Source organism: Scyliorhinus torazame, chromosome 1 (genome assembly GCF_047496885.1).
Source record: "Scyliorhinus torazame isolate Kashiwa2021f chromosome 1, sScyTor2.1, whole genome shotgun sequence".
In the NCBI taxonomy this organism is placed as follows: Eukaryota; Metazoa; Chordata; class Chondrichthyes; order Carcharhiniformes; family Scyliorhinidae; genus Scyliorhinus; species Scyliorhinus torazame.
In genome coordinates, this window is record NC_092707.1 from 227,990,205 (window position 1) to 228,011,545 (window position 21,341).

Here is a 21,341-nt window from a genome sequence, read left to right on the forward strand (position 1 = left end):
TTGGTTATCCTGTGTGTCAGTCTGCATCTCATTATATACATGAGTGGATATTATGGCACATGTGACAATAAATCCAAATCCAAATTTAGTTTATATTTTCCTTATGAGTCATTTGAAAACTTTCACAGGGTGGAATCTTACCAGGATTTGGCAAAGTGTCAAGCTCCGACTGAAAACTGGTGTTTAATTCGCCAGTTACACAGACCAGTTTTCTCTCCGGATCTTTAACTTCTTTAAAGAAAATATTTGAGTGGGCATGATTTACGCCATTACTCTGGCAGGGTGGGGCCTGAGAGAGCCGGCAACCGGCTCCACAGATATTGGGGCCCCATCTTAAAGGGGCTCCACAATCAGCACTGAAACCTGATGGCCCCCAGCCCCAATCACGGAGTTATAGAGGGCTCCCCCCGCACACACTGACAATCATCACAAGCATTCCGCGCCACCACCACCACTGCCGAAGTATTACCAGCATTACCCCCCTCAGTGCCCGTGCTGCACCCACCACACATAAATGAATCGTGCCAACCTGTCGGTGCCAACCTGTGCCAGGGCTGTGCCACTATCCGAGCATAAGACCATAAGACATAGGAGTGGAAGTAAGGCCATTCGGCCCATCGAGTCCACTCCACCATTCAATCATGGCTGATTTCAACTCCATTTACCCGCTCTCTCTCCATAGCCCTTAATTCCTCGAGAAATCAAGAATTTATCAACTTCTGTCTTAAAGACACTCAACGTCCCGGCCTCCACCGCCCTCTGTGGCAATGAATTCCACAGACCCACCACTCTCTGGCTGAAGAAATTTCTCCTCATCTCTGTTCTAAAGTGATTCCCTTTTATTCTAAGGCTGTGCCCCCGGGTCCTAGTCTCCCCTGCTAATGGAAACAACTTCCCTACATCCACCCTATCTAAGCCATTCATTATCTTGAAAGTTTCTATTAGATCTCCCCTCAACCTCCTAAACTCCAATGAATATAATCCCAGGATCCTCAGACGTTCATCGTATGTTAGGCCTACCATTCCTGGGATCATCCGTGTGAATCTCCGCTGGACCCGCTCCAGTGCCAGTATGTCCTTCCTGAGGTGTGGGGCCCAAAATTGCTCACAGTATTCTAAATGGGGCCTAACTAATGCTTTATAAAGCTTCAGAAGTACATCCCTGCTTTTATATTCCAAGCCTCTTGAGATGAATGACAACATTGCATTTGCTTTCTTAATTACGGACTCAACCTGCAAGTTTACCTTTAGCGAATCCTGGACTAGGACTCCCAAGTCCCTTTGCACTTCAGCATTATGAATTTTGTCACCGTTTAGAAAATAGTCCATGCCTCTATTCTTTTTTCCAAAGTGCAAGACCTCGCACTTGCCCACGTTGAATTTCATCAGCCATTTCTTGGACCACTCTCCTAAACTGTCTAAATCTTTCTGCAGCCTCCCCACCTCCTCCATACTACCTGCTCCTCCACCTATCTTTGTATCATCGGCAAACTTAGCCAGAATGCCCCCAGTCCCGTCATCTAGATCGTTAATATATAAAGAGAACAGCTGTGGCCCCAAACTGAACCCTGCGGGACACCACTCGTCACCGGTTGCCATTCCGAAAAAGAACCTTTTATCCCAACTCTCTGCCTTCTGCCTGACAGCCAATCGTCAATACTACCCCACCTCCCCACTGCCCCCACAACCCCCACCCTGGAGGGTCAAAATGACCTCTGCATTTCTGGAGGGATTCCCTTGACTGCTTCCCGTTTGGCCAAACTTGTTATAAGCCTCACCGACGGAGGTATGAATATTTAGTAAGGGGGATAATGTTGCGAGGAGAGGGGGGAAATAATATTCATATTCATTAAAATTTATTTCAATTAGTTACCCGTCCCTCATGGGTGTGAACCTTGTGACGTCGCCAGCAAGAGGCAGGGAAATTGGGGAAACGTGATCTCTCCGGAGAGAACCGCCTTTCCAGAGTCTCTCCGGATTTTCCGCCCATGTGGCCGATCGCTCTGACGGCGATTGCACGCTGAAAATCACCCCCCATAGTCTCTGTTTTGTTATTCTTGCATTCATCCATCCATTTACCATCAATCAACAAATCAATAAGCAACAACAATACGCCAGTCATAACCATGTAAGTGATATCAAATCCAATGAGAACTTTCGGGGTTGGAGTTTGACTGGGTATGGACTTGAAGCAAGCGGTAATTATCGGTCATCTGTGATACATCCCACCCAATATTCAGTTCCACACTCTGACAAGACTGAATATGGACCAGTCATATCGCAATCAGGCAATGCAATTCAGCCTGGCTTGTGTCCCTGTCAATATACAATTTAATTCCCAGTGATATTTTTAAATGACAAATGTTTACCTTCCTTCACTTTTCTGACAGCTGCTTCAATCAGGCGCTGTTGGAACCGCCTCTCCCCTTTCAGGTTGTGTTGGTTGGCCAGACGCAGAGCGAGGAAGGCAGTGGGATCAGGATCAGTGGAGTCGCCATCCTTCACGCTTCGCAGCAATGTATTGAGGAGTGAATTGACCAGAGGCCTTTCGATCTCAGAAAAGTCTGTCAAAGGCAAGAATATGAATTTAATGATAACTTTTTTTAGCTGTGAAGAGTCACCACAAGAAGTTGTGCTAATGGCTCATTGGTCAACAGACTCAAGCTGACCTAATGGATTAGTCTGGTCAGCTTCCCAGCATATCATTCGAAGGATGTTCTCCAGAGAAATGTTTCCAACTGCCTGTGGAAGCCATTTATGGAATCATAGAATCCCAACAGTGCAGAATGATGTCATTCGGCCCATCAAACCTGCACCGACCCTTCGAATGAGCACTCTACCCACAACCAACCCACCCTAGCCCCGTAACCCCACATCCCTGGACACTAAGGGGAAATTTGGCATGACCAATCTACCTAACCTGCACATCTTTGGACTGTGGGAGGAAACCGGAGCACCCGGAGGAAACATATGGGGAGAAGAACAAACTCCACGCAGAAGTTACTGAAGGCTGGAATTGAACCCGGGTCCCTGGTGCTGTGAGGCAGCAGTGCTAACCACCGTGCTGCCGTGCCATCTTATGTTGAGCACTGTGCTGACATTCAATAGCCACCCTGGATAATCCAGAAATGAAGGAACAAATCGAACATTCCGCTCTCTGGCCTGCTCCACCCTTCAGTCAAATCAAGGCTGCTCTTAATTTTAACTCCATTTACCTGCCTTAGCTCCTTATTCTCTGATACCCTTACCCTAACAAAAATCTCACGCTTCCAGTCCTGAAAACTTCAATTGTCCGAACACCCACAACCTTTTGAAGGTGTGAATTCCAGAGATTTGAGCATAAACTCCAGTGAGGAACTGCTACACTGTCAAAGGTGCCATCTTTTGGGTGGCATGTTGAACCGAGATCTACCCTCTCATCTGGACACAAAAGATTCCATAACATTCTTCAAAGCAGAGCAGCTGTCCCCTCCAGTGTCCTGCTCAATTCTTATTCTTTCAACCAACGTCACCAAAGCTGATGACCTGATTACAATAACATCACCGTTTGTGGAACCTTGCTCAGCAAACATTGTCTGCTGGGTTTCCTGTATTGTAACTCAAACCTACCTACACTTCAGAATTTCTTAACTGGCTGTTTTGGAATTCCTGTGGTCACACGACCTAAATGTTCTCTTCCTTGCTTTAACTTCAAGAAAGAAACCCACTTCCTGAACACAAATTTGTGACACTGATAAGCCTCTTCCTTCTTCACCTTCTCAATGCTTACTACGATCAAGTGACAGGTGCTGGGACTGAAATTCGACTGACATCAACAAGACTTAATATCATATAAGGCGCCATTTCATGGAAAAGTTTCTCAGTGTGGTAGCGAGCGGGAACTGCCGCAGGTATCCTAGCGCTCGACCCGGTGAGGCCGTCACCTCTATAAAACGTCAATTTGTCCACTTAACAAGGCTCCACGGGCTTCAGGTCACAAATGATTGTCCTGCCGGCTGATTCGCCTCTGAAGCCAGCTCCACAGAGTGGTGGATGCCCTGTTCTCCCGAGGGGCACGGAGGGTCAGCCACAGGGCAGCCAGTACTGCCTGGGAGGAAGTGGCAGCGGCCGTCAGCTCGGGGAGCATCACCAGGAGGACTGGCAACCAGTGCCATAAGAAGGTCAACGACCTCCATCAGACCACACGGATGGGTTGGCACTGGCCCTCTGGCATCGCACACCTCTCCCCCACGAACATGCGCCTGGCACCGCCCCCACCCAGCACCATGCCTATGCCCAGCCCACCCATGTCCAGCAGTGCCAGCCCGCACCCCCGCGATGAACGAAGCATGCAGCTCACGATGCCGCCGTGTGCCCACAGGAGAAGTTGGTCCACAATAGACAGGAGAGGGCCTAGATGGGCGGCGGGGTGCCGGACATCAGAGTCCGCACCCCCAATGAGGAATGGGCCCTGGAGGTCGCAGGGGTGGCCCAGGACAGATTGGTCACCGAGGCAGAAATTGGCGTAAGGCGCAGGGGTTAGGATCCAACAGCGCACACCCAGATGACCTGTCACACATGAGTTGTTAATGCCATACAGACTGGCCTATTCCTCCCACTGACCACATGCCTATTCTCCCGTAGGATCTCCACCCGATGATGCAGGTCCATCCTTGGTGGTCCCCCTCCATGCCCCCCATGAGAACACCTCGGAAGGGTGCTCTGAGGAGACCACCATATTCACGGCACAGCTTTCATTTCAAACCTGGACCAGGTTTACCTGGAGCTCACCCAGGTGGGGCAGCAGTCAGAGGTCTGCTGGATCCCAGGACCCAGCTGGGTCCCAGTCAGACGCTGAGCCTCTGGGCCAGATTTACCCGGAGCTGATGCAGTCGATAGTGTGCAGCTGAGAGATTCAGAGGGGATGTCAGCGACACTGCCACAGGTGTCCATTGTCGATTGGAGGAGTCCTAAAGGCAATGGGCGCAGGAGACGTTGTCGGCAGTGCGCGGCACCGAGGCCAACGCTGCTAGAGTGGACACTGCAGTGGAGAGCCTGGTGCATGATCTCAGCAGCATGAGTGGTGACATCCAAGGTGTGGCTCGGTCAGCGACGGCCATGGCTGAGCGCCTCAGCATCATGTCACTGGGGGACGTCACCCAGTACCAGGTGGACGTTGATGAGGCTCTGCGGGGCATGTCCCAGACTCAGGTTAGCATTGCAGTGGTGCTTCAGAGCATATCCCAGCCGCAAGTGGGCATTGCTGGGATGCTTCAGAACATGTAGCGGCACAGTACCACAGTGGATAGCACTGTTGCTTCACAGCGCCAGGGACCTGGGTTCGATTCCCGGTTTGGGTCACTGTCTGTGTGGAGTCTGCATGTTCTCCCCGTGTCTGCGTGGGTTTCCTCCGGGTGCTCCGGTTTCCTCCCACAGTCCAAAGATGTGCAGGTTAGGTGGATTGGTCAAGCTAAAGAATTGCCCTCTGTGTCCAAAAAGGTTGGATGGGGTTGCTGGATTACGGGGATGGGGTGGAGGTGTGGGCTTAAGTAGGTTGCTCTTTCCACGGGCTGGTGCAGATTCTATGGGTGAATGGCCTCCTTCTGCACTGTAAATTCTATGATTCTATGTCTCAGTCGCAGGTGGGCATTGCCGGAACACTCCAGAGCATGTCCCAGTCATTGAGGAGCACTGCCGAGGGCATCAACACTGTGCTGCAAACATCGAAGAGCTGCCTGGGCTGGTAGAGCCAGATAACGAAGGTGGCAGCCGGGGCTCGATTCAGCTGGCGCTCCACCTCAAGGTGAAACCCTATGGGCCCCGACCGGGAGGATGGGGTGATGGGTGCCAACCCGGAGCCACCTACGGAGTGGCAACGGCAGCCACCAGCTTCCCCGAGTTCCACCCGCCTGACAACGGTGGGTCTTGGAATCAGCCCATGGAACAGGGTGGCACAGCGGGGCATGTGTCGCTGGCAAGTGGGCCAGGGTCTTCTGGCCCCAAGGCTCGCAGAGGACTTCCTCCAGAGGCATCGAAGGCCACAGGATGCGGTAGGCAGCAGGCTGCCTCCACATCTGATGTGCATCCTGGGGACACAACTAGACTCAGCAGTAGAGCACGGAAGAACAAGCAGGTTGAGGATCACGGAGAGGGTACTGGGGGTAGGAGGAAGAGTGGGGTGAGGTGGGGAACCGGTGGACCCTCCAGTATGCTGCTGGGAGAGTCGTCCGCATTGTGGCGACCTGCTTTGTCCTCTACAACATCACACAGCAGATGGGGGACGTGCTGGAGGAGGAGGATGAATGCGAGGCCTTGTCTGACAGGAGGATGAAGGGGGAGGAGGAGGATGGACAGGACATGGCGCCCAGGCAGGCACAGGAGGCTATACAACCTGTGCGGCAGGCCCAAGGCTCACAGGACTCTCCGATTGCCTCCCAGTTCACCGACTAGGGGCGGGGTCTGGTCAGGGGCACAGAAACCCCCCACCTCTCCCCTGCCCCCTCCGCCGGCTGACCACCCCTCCACCCCCCCCCCCCCCCCACCCGCTGTAATCCCCTCCGTGATACATACCTGTCGCACTATTGGGTGGGGCCCCTGGGTTGGCAGTAACAGCGGGTCTGGTCCATGGGATGGAGGATGATGACGACCCGCTCTGCAATGAGCTCTGGTGCTCTGCATCATTTGACAACATCTGACTCCTGCCCACGTCAGCACTTTTCACCATCCACCTGGGTAACCCTGTTAGCGAGCTGGCCATTCCATCACGCTGTGCCATAAGATCCCTGGAGTAGCTGAGGTGGAGACGGTGGACACGAGCTGAACTGCGGTCACTGAGCCAAGTCTTACCCACAACGTCCTCCCATTCCCCCTCTCCCCCCACCCTCACCGCACCTCCTCTGCTGCCAGCCCTGGCGAGCCCACCCCTCACACCTATCTGACAGAACATCGAGGCAGGTTGTAGCAGTGTGAACAGGTATTTAATGTGAAAACATATATACGGATACGTGCCCCAGTCCCAATCACTAAACTGTGCTCTGCATCCGTGCCAACTTAACCCTTGTGTACTTTTCTAGACTTACGGGTCCTAACTCTATGCCGAGATGGATCCCTAGAGGGTACCACAGGCGTGGAGGCGGTCTGCTGTGATTCCCATCCTGCGAACTGGATCCCCTTTGGTGGGCGTCTTCTGGGACGACTGGGCATGGATAGGCCCAGCTGCTGCTCAGGTGTCCCGAGTGGAATGGTGCCACCCTGTTCTGCCTGCTGTCCACTAGATGCACCAGGAACAGGAGGAGAGGGGGGTTGGGGCAGAGAAAGTCTGGAGTACTGCGGTGTTCCCGCACCTGCCCTGTGGGAGTCACCGGCATGGACCACATCATCTCCTCCTTCCTCGGGGTGCCCGATGGCCCCCCGGGCTACTTTATGAGACAGGGGTGCGAGCGGATCCATCCCCTGCGGGCTGCTGCCAGTCCTGGAGGCCCGCTCTGATCTTATAAGAAAGGAGCAGGAGTAGGCCATCTGGCCCCTCGAGCCTGCTCCACCATTCAATGAGATCATGGCTGATCTTTTGTGGACTCAGCTCCACTTTCCCGCCCGAACACCATAACCCTTAATCCCTTTATTCTTCAAAAAACTATCTATCTTTATCTTAAAAACATTTCATGCAGGAGCTTCAACTGCTTCACTGGGCAGGAATTCCATAGATTCACAACCCTTTGGGCGAAGAGGTTCCTCCTAAACTCAGTCGTAAATCTACTTCCCCTTATTTTGAGGCTATGCCCCCTAGTTCTGCTTTCACCCGCCAGTGGAAACAACCTGCCCGCATCTATCCAATCTATTCTCTTCATAATTTTACATGTTTCTATAAGATCCCTCCCGCATCCTTCTAAATTCCAACGAGTACAGTCCCAGTCTACTCAACCTCTCCTCATAATCCAACCCCTTCAATTCTGGGATTAACCTAGTGAATCTCCTCTGCACACCCTCCAGCGCCAGTACGTCCTTTCCCAGGTAGGGAGACCATAACTGAATACTATACTCCAAATGTGGCCTCACTAACACCTTATATATTTGCAGCATAACCTCCCTAGTCTTAAACTCCATCCCTCTAGCAATGAAAGACAATATTCCATTTGCCTTCTTAATCACCTGTTGCACCTGTAAACCAACTTTTTGCGACTCATGCACTAGGATACCCAGGTCCCTCTGCACAGCAGCATGTTTTAATATTTTATCATTTAAATAATCCCTTTTGCTGTTATTCCTACCAAAATGGATAACATCACATTTGTCAACATTGTATTCCATCTGCCAGACCCTAGCCCATTCATTCAAACTATCCAAATCCCTCTGCAGTCTTCCAGTATCCTCTACACTTTTTGCTTTACGACTCATCTTCGTGTCATCTGCACACTTGGACACATTGCACTTGGTCCCCAACTCCAAATCATCTATGTAAATTGTGAACAACTGTGGGCCCAAACTGATCCTTGAGGGACACCAGTAGCTACTGATTGCCAACCAGAGAAACACCCATTAATCCCCACTCTTTGCTTTCTATTCATTAACTAATCCTCTATCCATGCTTCTACTTTCCCCTTAATGCCATGCATCTTTATCTTATGCAGCAACCTTTTGTGTGGCACCTTGTCAAAAGCTTTCTGAAAATCTAGATATACCACATCCATTGGCTCCCTGTTATCTACCGCACTGGTAATGTCCTCATAAAATTCCACTAAATTAGTTAGGCACGACCTGCCCTTTATGAACCCATGCTGTGTCTGTCCAATGGTACAATTTCCATCCAGATGCTGCGCTATTTCTTCCTTGATGATAGATTCCAGCATCTTCCCTGTTACCGAAGTTAAGCTAACTGGCCTATAATTACCCGCTTTCTGCCTACCTCCTTTTTTAAACAGTGGTATCATGTTTGCTAATTTACAATCTGCCATGACCAGCGCAGAGTCTAGTGAATTTTGGTAAATTATCACTAGTGCATTTGCAATTTCCCTAGCCATCAGTTTTAGCACTCTGGGATGCATTCCATCAGGGCCAGGAGACTTGTCTACTTTTAGCCCCATTAGCTTGCCCATCACTACCTTCTTAGTGATAACAATCGTCTCAAGGTCCTCACCTGTCATACCCTCATTTCCATCAGTCACTGGCATGTTATTTGTGTCTTCCACGGTGAAGACCGACCCAAAAACCTGTTCAGTTCCTCAGCCATTTCCTCATCTCCCATTATTAAATCTCCTTTCTCATCCTCTAAAGGACCAATATTTACCTTAGCCACTCTTTTTTGTTTTATATATTTATAGAAACTTTTACTATCTGGTTTTATATTCTGAGCATTTTTACTCTCATAATCTATCTTACTCTTCTTTATAGCTTTTTTAGCTTTCTGTTGCCCCCTAAAGATTTCCCAATCCTCGGGCGAAATTCTCCCCAAACGGCGCGATGTCCGCCGACTGGCGCCCAAAACGGCGCCAATCAGACGGGCATCGCGCCGCCCCAAAGGTGCGGAACGCTCCGTAGCTTTGGGGGCCAAGCCCCAACATTGAGGGGCTAGGCCGGCACCGGAGGGATTTCCGCCCCGCCAGCTGGCGGAAACGGCGTTTGTTGCCCCGCCAGCTGGCGCGGAAATGACATCTTGGGGCTGCGCATGCGCGGGAGCGTCAGCGGCCGCTGACAGTTTCCCGCGCATGCGCAGTGGAGGGAGTCTCTTCCGCCTCCGCCATGGTGGAGACCGTGGCGGAGGCGGAAGGGAAAGAGTGCCCCCACGGCACAGGCCCGCCCGCGGATCGGTGGGCCCCGATCACGGGCCAGGCCACCGTGGGGGCACCCCCCGGGGTCAGATCGCCCCGCGCCCCCCCCAGGACCCCGGAGCCCGCCCACGCCACCTTGTCCTGCCAGTAAATAGCTACTCTAATTTACGCCGGCGGGACAGGCAATTTATTGGCGGGACTTCGGCCCATCCGGGCTGGAGAATTGAGCGGGGGGGCCCGCCAGCCGGCACGGCCCGATTCCCGCCCCCGCCCAATCTCCGGTACCGGAGACTTCGGCAACCGGCGGGGGCGGGATTCACGGCGGCCAACGGCCATTCTCTGACCCGCTGGGGGGTCGGAGAATGACGCCCCTCTAGTCTCCCACTAATCTTTGCCACTTTGTATGTTTTTTCCTTCAATTCGATACTCTCCCTTATTTCCTTAGATATCCAAGATTGATTTTCCCCCTTTCTACCATCCTTCCTTTTTGTTGGTATAAACTTTTGCTGAGCATTGTGATAAATCGCTTGGAAGGTTCGCCACTGTTCCTCAACTATTTCACCATAAAGTCTTTGCTCCCAGTCTACCTTAGCCAGCTCTTCTCTCATCCCATTGTAATCTCCTTTGTTTGCGCACAAAACACTAGTGTTTGATTTTACCTTCTCACCCTCCATCTGTATTTTAAATTCCACCATATTGTGATCACTCCTTCTGAGAGGATCTCTAACTATGAGATCATTAATCAATCCTGTCACATTACACAGGACCAGATCTAGGATTGTTCCTTCGTAGGTTCCATTACATACTGTTCTGGGAAACTATTGCAGATGCATTCTATAAACTTCTCCTCAAGAGCAGGGTCTGCATGCTCGCGGCCATGGAGCACAGGGAGTGGACCGCCTCCATCTGGGACTGTACCACATCATACTGTGGCTGTGACTGTGCCAACACCTTATAGGTCTGTGCCACATCAGCCAGTGACTGCACCATCTCCCTCTGGGACTGGGCCACCTCCCTCTGCATCATGTCGGCCAGTGCCTATGCAATGCCGTCGACACTCAACCATGGCCGGCTGTAACTGGGCCATGCTGAGGAGCGCCGCTGCATTGTCTAGGTGGCTCTGGCACATGGCTGCCTGTGAGAGGGCAGCCCTGTCCTGGGCCTTGGCCACCACCTGCACACGATGCCCCAGGCCTTGAACACGCTGATCCATAGCCGAAACCGTCGCCCCCAATATCTCCACTGAGAATACCACCCATGCGGTGTTGGCCTGGGTGGCATACATGGTCGACACCACCTCCTGCTGCTGCAGGCAGTTGGACTCCTCCACCTGCACCTGCAGGTGCTGGATGCTCCCAGACAGCCCCTCAGGCAGTCCCTGGTTCTGCGACTGCATCTCCACGATCGATGGGACTGTCTGTTCCAGAAGCCCGAAACTCGTTGAATGGTAGCTTGTTCCTGGGGTCGGGCTGCCCTCCGACCCTCCGCCCCCTCGGGAGTTCCTGCCTCCACCTGCTGTACCGGAACATGTGTCTGGTGCACACCAGATAGTGTCCCAGGAGCCACTTCACTAACGTGCCCAACCGAGGTGAGTGTCTCTGGGATGATGGTGGGTTTTGGAGACAGCTGTGACAGGAAACCTGTTATCCTCGGACTCGAGTTTCGGGGTGGCCGAGGCCTAGCACAGGGCTGCCCTCTCACAGGCAGCCATGTGCCAGAGCCACCTGTACATTGCAGCGGCACTGCGCAGCATGGCCCAGTCACAGCAGGCCATGGCTGAGAGCGTCAGTGGCATTGCCCAGGCACTGGCCAATGTGGTGCAGACACTGGGCGAGGTGGCCCAGTCCCAGAGGGAGATGGCCCAGACACAAAGGGACGCGGTCCAGGCCCACAAGGTTGCAGCCCAGTCACTGGCTGATGTGGCACAGACCCACAGGGTGGTGGCACAGTCGCAGTGTGATGTGGCACAGTCCCAGACGGAGATGGTCCACTCCCCGTGCTCCATGCCGCGAGTATACAGATCCTGGTCGAGACCAGAGTGGGCCTCCAGGACTGGTAGCACCAGGTGGCGGGGGGGCCTCAGCGGATGGCTCCGCTCGCATCCCCATCCCATGGAGAAGCCCGGGGGCAATCAGGCACCCCTCCCTTCTTCACCCCTCCCTCTACTCGGTGAATCTGGAGGCGAGCAGAGCACCTGAAGCACATATTCAGGATGCTGAAGCATCGCTTGATCACACTCCTGGTCATTATAGTGGGTCTCCGCTTCGGTCTCCGGATAGGTGTCTTCAGCCACGGCCACAGTGGGTAACTCCAGTCGCCCAGGGCCAACCCCTCAGCCCCTCCAACATGCCAGGAATCACAGAGTGTGCCAGGATGAAGCGGTCGTGCACTCTGCCTGGGTATCGAGCGCAGAGGTACACGATGCACAGCTGATGGTCACAAAGGTACCCCTTTTGGTTAGTGTAGAGCGGCCCGTTATCCGGCAGTGCCCGTAGGACGACATGCATCCCATCCATTGCTCCCTGGACCCGAAGCATCCCGGCGACGGCAGCGAACCCCACTGCTTAGGCATCCTGGTGGGCTCGGTCGACATGGAACTGGATGTATTGAGGCGCCTGGGCATATCGGGCCTCTGTGAGGGCGCGGATGCACCTGTGCGCCAAGGCCTGTGAAATTCCAGACAGGTCCCCACTCGGCGCCTGGAAGGACGACATGGCATCGACATTCAGGGCAACCGTCACCTTGAGGGTCACCGGGAGCGGGTGTCCTCCCCCACGGTGCCAGGTGTGCCATCCTCTGGCAGATGTGTTGCACTGTCTCTCTGCTCAGCCCGAGTCTCCGACATCATGGTCCGGCATGGCAAGTCCTCGAAAGACAAGGTCTCATGCTGCGCCACTTTGGCACCTCCTCCTCAGCCTGTTGGGCGGCCGCCCCTCCAGCCTGTGCGACTGCCATCTGCCCCTCTGCAGCCCGATCCTTTGCTACCTGCTCTGCTGCTGCCTACTCCGCTGTTGCAGCGTCCCCCTCCTCTCCAAGTGGCCCCCGCTCACTCGGCCGCAGGGCATCTCACAGGGCTGCGACCATCAGCACGGCGGCCAGCATTGTAGGTTGAACGTCAAACGCCATTGTCTGCAGGGGGTGAAAGGCCAATATGTTAGCATGGCGCATACTCCTGTGGGGAGTCCTGTGGGAGGGCACCCCAGCATGTTCCCCCCCTTCCCCCTCCTCTCCCCGGACCCTGGCAGGGCCTCCTCCTGCCGCAGCCAGCACAGCTGGTGACGGGCCGGCAGCCCACAGTCACGCCACGCCATTTCCTACCTCCTCTCTCTCGCTCAGCAGCCACGACGCCAGGTTCACAACTTTTGAGAGCACAAGTGAACCACGCTGTCGGGAACTCGGCCCATCGGCGGTGGTGAATCTCGGAGGCCCCGGAGAATAGGGTGTCAGGCCCGCTAATGATATGCCTAGTGTACTTCAACCCCGCACGTTGCGCGATGCATTTATGCCATTTTGGGGGTGCCGGAGCATTCCAATTTGGCATCAAACCGCCGCCTACTTCGATTTCAGTGTCGGAAGCTATTCTCCACCCAATCGTGTTTCGCGATTTTGGTGTCGAAAAACAGAGAATCCCGCCCATTATTTTTACTGCTACAAAAATGGAGAGAACGAGCCAGGGCCTGTGTGTTTCTGGGCTCCAATACTCTCGCTTATAAAAAAATTAAAATCACAATAGAGAATATCATTAGCGAGGTTTATTGATAATTTACAATGTTTTAGCTATTCCCCCACGCATAGATCACTTGGGTAGTTGCACAACCTCTGTTCCATTGAGTACCCATAATCTATACATTGCAATAGGATAAATCTATGGATTGGACTGCTTATGAAGCTCATTACGAGGGTCACCTTAACCAAACTTGCAATGGAGGATCCCATGGAATTTGGTGGAAATGCCAGTTTTACACCTCACCCTCAATATTACTCTCGTCACTGATGTAACAGTACCACAGGCAGCATAGGGCAGCTCGTTAGCAGAAGTGGATAGCACTGTGGCTTCACAGCGCCAGGGTCCCAGGATCGATTCCCCGCTGGGTCACTGTCTGTGCGGAGTCTACACGTTCTCCCCGTGTATGCGTGGGTTTCCTCCGGGTGCTCCGGTTTCCTCCCACAATCTAAAGACGTGCAGGTTAGGTGGATTGGCCATGGTAAATTGCCCTTAGTGACCAAAAAGGTTAGGAGGGGTTAATGGGTTACGGGGATAGGGTGGAAGTGAGGGCTTAAGTGGGTCGTTGCAGACTCGATAGGCTGAATGGCCTCCTTCTGCACTGTATGTTCTATGTTCTAGGCAGAGGGAGGTGTGAGGAGGGATGACAGAGGCAACACCAACTGGAATACAAGTTTCCCATGTTTACATGTTTCATCTTGTGCAAGAAAGGGAGAATGAGCGACACTCACAAAAATCAATAAAGACAGATTCAGCGGAATTCAATTACTTACGGCATTTTTCAGTGGAATGTCCAATGGTAATGAGAAACTGGAAGACAATAACTCTACAAATAGACATTGTCAAACAGAAGCTCCTTGTTCCATAACCTATATGCTGAACAGAAAAAAGTGACACAATCAATTTTAGAACATCCTCCTTTAGATTGAAGTCATCGACAAATTGGTTTTCACATTGTGCACATTTAATAGGTGTTGCACTGGATATATCCACTCTATTTGTTGTGTATAGGCAGCTGAGCATTGGAATTCATATTCAGTCTGTTTTCTAACTGTTCCCAGTGGGGATAAATTGAACTTTGAATAAAGGCACAAAATGCCTTATGTCCCCTTCAGTTGTGGACAACGTTAAAATCTCTGGTAGTAGGCAGCACGGTGGCGGAGTGGTTAGCATTGCTGCCTCACGGCGCCGAGGTTCCAGGTTCGATCCCGGCTCTGGGTCACTGTCCATGTGGAGTTTGCACATTCTTCCCGTGTCTACATGGGTTTCACCCCCACAACCCAAAAGATGTGCAGACTAGGTGGATTGGCCACGCTAAATTGCCCCTTAATTGGAAAAAATTAATTGGGTACTCTAAATTTATTTTTAAAAAAGAACGAACAAAGAACAGTACAGGACCTTCGGCCCTCCAAGCTGGCGCCAATCATGATGCCCGTCTAACTTAAAACCTTCTGCATTCCGGGATCCATATGCCTCTATTCCCATTCTATTCATTTATTTGTCAAGATGCCTCTTGTAGCTATCGTACCTGCTTCCACCATCTCCCCTGTCAGCAAGTTCTAGGCACTGTCTCAGTCTTTATAGCTAACTTGCTGGGCACTGTGAAATCGAGACCACGCATAGTGACATATTGTGCAATTCTCTGGTTTGTGAGATCCGTAATATCCAGAAGAAGTTTCTGTCAGAATCCAAAATTGAGTTGGAAAAAGCGATCGAGGTCGCTCAGGCAATGGAGTGCACCAAAAAGGCGCACTGAGCTTCAAAACATGGCTGAAGGGGTGGTTAACCAAGTATAATAATAATATTATAATAATCTTTAATGTCACAACTAGGCTTACATTAACACTGCAATGAAGTTACTGTGAAAATCCCCTAGTCACCACATTCCGGCACCTGTTCGGGTACACAGAAGGAGAACTCAGAAAATCCAATTCACCTAACAGCACGTCTTTCGGGACTTGTGGGAGGAAACCGGAGCACCCGGAGGAAACCCACTCAGACACGGGGAGAACGTGCAGACTCCACACAGAGTGACCCAAGCCGGAATCAAACCTGGGACCCTGGCGCTGTGAAGCAACAGTGCTAACCACTATGGGGCAGTATTGCTGCAAGGTCTGCAGTGGGATCAACATGCACAGCACAGAACTAAACACTGTCTTCAGGACAGGACCGGAACCCAAGAAGCGGGAAGTCAACCCGAATCGGAGGTGTACTGCTATCCTTGCCGAGGGAGGGGGCCCATTCCCAGGAGACCTGCCATGTTCAGGTGCTTGTGTGCTTCCGACACAAATGAAAGGGATAGATTCAAGCACGTTGCCGTGTGAGGCAAAACGCGCCAATGCAAAAAAAAAAAACAGTAGCAGCAGCAGTCCATAGTGCCACTGAACATAATGGAGAATAGATCTGAAAAAGAGCATGCACTTTGAATGAATATCGGTTGAATGCAGTCCATTGAATAAGATGGCCCCGATTGAAATAATCTTAAGGGTAAATGGCAGACCCCTTAAAATGTAAGTCGACACTGGAGCTTCGGTGACTGTAGTGGGTGAGCAGACCTTCCAGACTGGGAATCCAGTCCAAAGATCCTATCTTTGTGCAGGAACCCAGTCTTTAAGTTGGAAGAGTACTACAGCCAAACTTTCAACATTCTCTGGGGAAATTTTGAAGATCTTTGGAACAACCAATACCCCAGTGACCTAGAGGGCAGGAGGCCAATCTGCCGCTGGTTGTGGTGGAAGGACTTAGACCCAGTCTGTTGGGAAGAGACTGGTTACAGAAGATTAGGCTCAACTAGCTGGAAGCCTTCTACATATCTAATGGCGTCCTCCAAGATGTCTTAAGGAGGTATGAAGACATCTTCCACAAGAAATTGGACTGGATTAAGGGCGTTAAAGCCAGATATATGTCAATCCATATTTGACACCCAAGTTCTTCAGAGCCAAGCCAGAGCCATATGCATTGCTTCAGAAAGTTAAAACAGAGCTAAAAAGACTGGAAAAGCTGGGTGTAATCAAGTCAGTTCAATTTTCAGAGTGGGCAGCGTTGATAGACTCTGTCCTTAAACCTGATCGTTCGATAAGGATTTGTGGGGATTATAAGCTGACCATAAATCAAGCTGCCCAGGTCAACCGGTATCTGATTCCACAAATTGAGGACCTCTACGCTAAACTGGCAGGGGTCCTCACCTATTCAAAATTGGACATCGGTCATGCCAACCTGCAACTAGAATTGGATGAAGAGCTACAATAAATACCCACAAAGGCCTCTTTCAGTATACCAGACTGCCTCTCGGCATTGCTTCAATCTACACACAGGTTCTTCCAGTGCACAACGGAAAATCTCCTTTTGCGATGCTCCTCCCCCTCCAAAATGGCATACTCTAGGAGTACGCTGCGCGCCATACTGATGGTATCAGGACATTACCTGAGGCCCTCCCCCCGATGCTCTGCCGTCAACGGGTTGAGTTCCCGACGGCGTGGGACTCTTATGCTATTTTTTGTCGGGTTGAGTCCAGCCCCGCCACAGTCAGGGGAGAGCCAATCCGCGGGTAGGGGGGGCTTTGGCATGGACTGTGGGCACTGGTGGGGGGTGGTCCGGGGTGGCGTGCCTGGCCAAAGGGGGGTACTATTTGGCAGGCCGAGTCCGCGAGCAGCTGGCGCCATGTTGCACAGCTGCTGTAGGCCGCCGCCGTGCGCATGCGCAGCCACAGACGCGGCAATTCTCCGGCCGTATTGGCAGCTAGAGCCAGGTGCTCTACGCTGCGTGCCTGCTAGCCCCCAGAAAACGGGGGCTCTGTGGCCGCTTTGCGCCGTTTTATCAGTCGTAAAATGCCACCGTTCCCACGCCGGCGTCAGGATAGTCTCCAAATCAAAGAATCCAGCCCCCTATTCTTTCACTGGTTAAACAAATTATATAGTTTGGCTGGCATTACGCTAATTCTGAACAGCTGAGGCCCGACTTCATTCATCTGGACGAGTTGACATGTGAAGACAGTGTGATTTTGTGTGGATCACAGGTGGTTGTCCTGCCTCAGGCTAGGGGACCTCTCCTTCAAAAGCTACATAGCGCCCTCCCAGTGCAGACAAAGATGAATATGCTGGTGCGCAGATACGTCTGGTAGCCAGGCATAGAGAAAGCCATGGAATAGCTAGTACAACAGTGCCACCCTTGCCAAATGCAGCAATCTTTGCCACCGTCCACCACCCTTCACCCTTGTGAATGGTCAGGTCGCCGATGGACCAGGAGCCACATTGATTATGCCAGCCCATTTATGGGCAATATGTTTGATGTACTAGTGGATGCCCACTGAAGTGGCTATTGGTTCAAGAGATGGGGCCATAATCTCAGCGGCCATGTTAGATGCTTTGTGCCGAGTGTTTGCCATTCATGAGTTTCCCAATTGCTTTGGACAATGGCACTCCCTTCACTGGCAATAATTTCCAGTGTTTTGTGTGAGCAAATGGCATTCATCACAGGAGGGCAGCCCCCTACCACTCAGCGTAGAATGATCTGGCTCAGAGGGACATTCAAACTTTCATGAATACCATGAAAAAGAAATCTGATAAAAAACTTTGCGAAAGGTTGGTTAATTTTTTTGCTGTACAACTCAACCCCTCATTCAACCATGGAGGTCACAGCAGCTTAGCTGCTCAGGGGCCATCAGTTGAGAATCAAATTGGATCTTGGATTTCCAAATTTGGCTGGGAGGGTGCCGACACGTCAGGCCTCTCAGAAGAGTCAGTGGTCAGAGCAGAGAGGTGACAGGTTGTTCCAGGTGGGAGACCCAGTTTTGGTTTGTAATTTTGCTTCAGATTCGCCTTGTTAAAACTTGGTTGTGGTCTAGTCAGAGCCAGTGGGCGCGACCTTCCCAAAAGGAAACAAAGTTCCCGAGCGAGCACGTTTAGCTGCATGTTTCCCGGCACTCTCAGTGCCAACAAACACATGGCCATTCAATGTGACTCGCTTTGAATAAGGGGCCGAACGGGGAACGCGCGTCCAAGGCCACACTTAGTCCGTTTTTTACAATGGGGAGCTCCAGTTGTAGAGAGAGATCGGGCTGCCATTTTTTAATGTTGTCCCGATCTCTGAGGCACCCAAAACAATCCCTGAACTCCCGCCCAGCCCGAATGCAACCCCCCCCCCTCCCCTCCCACCCCACCCCCGCACCCTAACACCCACACCGAGCAATCCAGCCCAATCGTGTACGCGCAAAAAATGCAGCATTGCAGGCCGGATAGGAAAATTTGGAGAGCAGCCAAAAGTCAATTGCCGTTTCATGGTTGGCACTGGATAAGAAGGCAAGGGGGAGGAAGGGAGGTATGAGGGGACATGGAGGGAGCATGAGCGACATGAGGGGAAACGGAAGGGGCATGGGTGGATGCAGGCAAATGGTGTTGTAGTCGAGATGTCACTAAACTAAACATCCAGAGGCCCAGGCTCATGCTCTGGGGACATGGGTTCAAATCCCACCACAGCAGCTGATGGGATGTAAATTAAATTAACGAATAAATCTGGAATATAAAGCTGGTCTCAGTAATGGTGACCACGAAGCTATCACCTGCAACCCACGTTACCTGCACTTGTGGGCACCATAAAATCCACTCCCCCTTCGCCATTTGAAAATGAAATGAAAATCGCTTGTCACGAGTAGGCTTCAATGAAGTTACTGTGAAAAGCCCCTAGTCACCACATTCCGGCGCCTGTTCGGGGAGGCTGGTACGGGAATTGGACCGCGCTGCTGGCCTGCATTGGTCTGCTTTAAAAGCCAGCGATTTAGCCCAGTGAGCTAAACCAGCCCCTGTGAGGCAGCAGTGCTAACCATTGTGCCACCGTGCAGCACCTTATTTCTGAGAAGAACCGTGCTCAAAATAATAAAGAGTTTCGATACAGTGATTGTGGCACACTTTCTAGTGGCAGAGGGTTGGTGTGATTGGGAAAAGAACCGAATGTAATGTGAGAAAATGGTTGGAATCCTCCAGCTTCCCAGCTGCTGTCTCCCGGCGGAGGGATGTGGTGCGGTGTTCACTGGCGGCGGTTTTCCCTGCTCCCGCTACTGTCAATGGGATTTGCCACGCCAAGCCACAGGGACACCAGTGGGCGGTGGTGCACTGCAGGCAGGACCAGAGGATCCCACCGGCTGCGAATGGCCAATATATTTTATGCAGTGAATTGTCATGACAAATGGGGGGGGGGGGGAATCCACCTAACCTGCACATCCTTGGACTGTGGGAGGAAACCGGAGCATCCGGAGGAAACCCACGCAGACACGAGGAGAACGTGCAAACTCCACACAGTCACCCGAGCTCAGAATTGATCCCGGGTCCCTGCTGCTGTGAGGCAGCAGTGCTAACTATTGTGCCACCGTGCAGCACCTTATCCAGGCACATTTTCATTAACTGCTGCCTCTCTGGATATTCTATAATTGGACACTATTTTTGATACTAAGTTTTTCCATGACTCTGACACTGCCCTATGTTGACATTTCTCCCTTACGTTTTCCCAGTACTTCTCACTTCCCTGCTTTGGTCTGCCGACTTGCCACAAAATGCTGCAATGAGATTTTCACTTGCTCATCCAAGGAGGACAAATCGGGAATGATCGAGGGACACTTGTCGGGTCTTTGAACTTTGGACGATCGTGTCAAATAGCTGATACCCAACTGACCTTCCATTATTTCTGCACCTCTCCCAGTTCTGCTTTCAGTCAGACGTGGAGTATGATGAATGGTTACTTTCCCTGACTCATCTCCCATTAGGTCAAGTACAAACTAGCTCTGTTTTAAATTACTGCAGTGAGATCGAAACAGCATGTTTCTATGTGCACTGTTCCTTTGCACCACTTTATGAGCAAGTGTCTGCTCCTCGCTTTCATTTATGATTTATTGCATGCTTCCCTACCCGGTGCTTTCTTTCCCATACTTGATCACATAGAAACATTAGTTGCTGCCTCTTTTTATATTATTTTCTTTCCCCTACAGTTTACCCTTATTCCTACTTCCTGACTCATTGATCCCTCCTCCCCTGATCTGCAGTAGTTTTTAACACAAGTCTATAAACAAAATTCAACTGGAACAACTAGGAAACAAATGGCAATGGTATTTACTCTCTAATTTAATCTATCCATTCATTTCTTAATAACTTATTTTCTCTCTCTTCACCTTTCTTGCCCTCTTTTTCCCTCCCTTTCTCTGTCTCTTTCTTTCCTTTGTCTCTCATTACCTCTGCCTCCCTCTTTCTCTCATTTTCCCTTGTTCTCTCTCTTCATACTTTTTCCTGTCTCATTCTGACTCTTTCTCTCCCCCCCCATTTCTCTCTCTTTTCTTTTGCTCCTCTGTTCCCATTTCTCCTGGCTCTCCCTCGATCTCCCTCTTTCCCTCCTTTAATCTCCTTCCCTTGCCTCTCTGTAACTCCCTTTCCTTCCATCTCCTTCTCCCACTTGCTCCTTATTCCCCTCTCTCTTCCTCTCTCCTGCCTTTTCCCATCTGTGTCTTTTCTCTTTCTTTTTTGCTCCAGCTCTCCCTTTCTTTGCCTCTCTCTTTCTCAGGTCCTTGCTTGCTATCTATCTCTCTCCTGCCTCCCTCTCACTGTTTCTGGCCTTCTCGCTCTCTCCCATGATCCATCCCTCTCTCCCATGTATTCTCATTCTTTCCTTCTGTCTTTTTCATTATCTGTTTTGTAAGGGGCAAACAAAGCGACCACATCTAGTTGTACAGAAAAAAACAAAACTTACTTTATTGAACACATTAATTATTATATGCAGTTTCAGTAGTTTCCTACTGGGTCTTCTCTAGTCGGTGCCTGACTCTCCGACTCTATTTATACAAAGACACATGAACCGTGTTAAAGTCCCCCACCCCCTTATCAGGGGAGCTCATG

The 21,341-nt window shown here is 51.3% G+C and overlaps 1 protein-coding gene across 5 annotated transcripts in view; it reads right to left on the reverse strand.

The window, feature by feature from the left end:
- The window catches only part of LOC140419236 (cobalamin binding intrinsic factor-like), an 81,271-nt gene that overhangs the window by 48,138 nt on the left and 11,792 nt on the right, over nucleotides 1–21,341 (reverse strand). For all 5 annotated transcript variants that reach the window (XM_072503065.1, XM_072503058.1, XM_072503078.1 and 2 more), the window contains 2 exons: nucleotides 14,241–14,343; nucleotides 2,370–2,564 (listed from right to left, as the gene is read on the reverse strand). In XM_072503065.1, coding sequence (XP_072359166.1) covers nucleotides 2,370–2,564; nucleotides 14,241–14,307 — 262 coding nt within the window. In that variant the 5' untranslated portion in view covers nucleotides 14,308–14,343. The remainder of the gene's footprint in view (nucleotides 1–2,369; nucleotides 2,565–14,240; nucleotides 14,344–21,341) is intronic.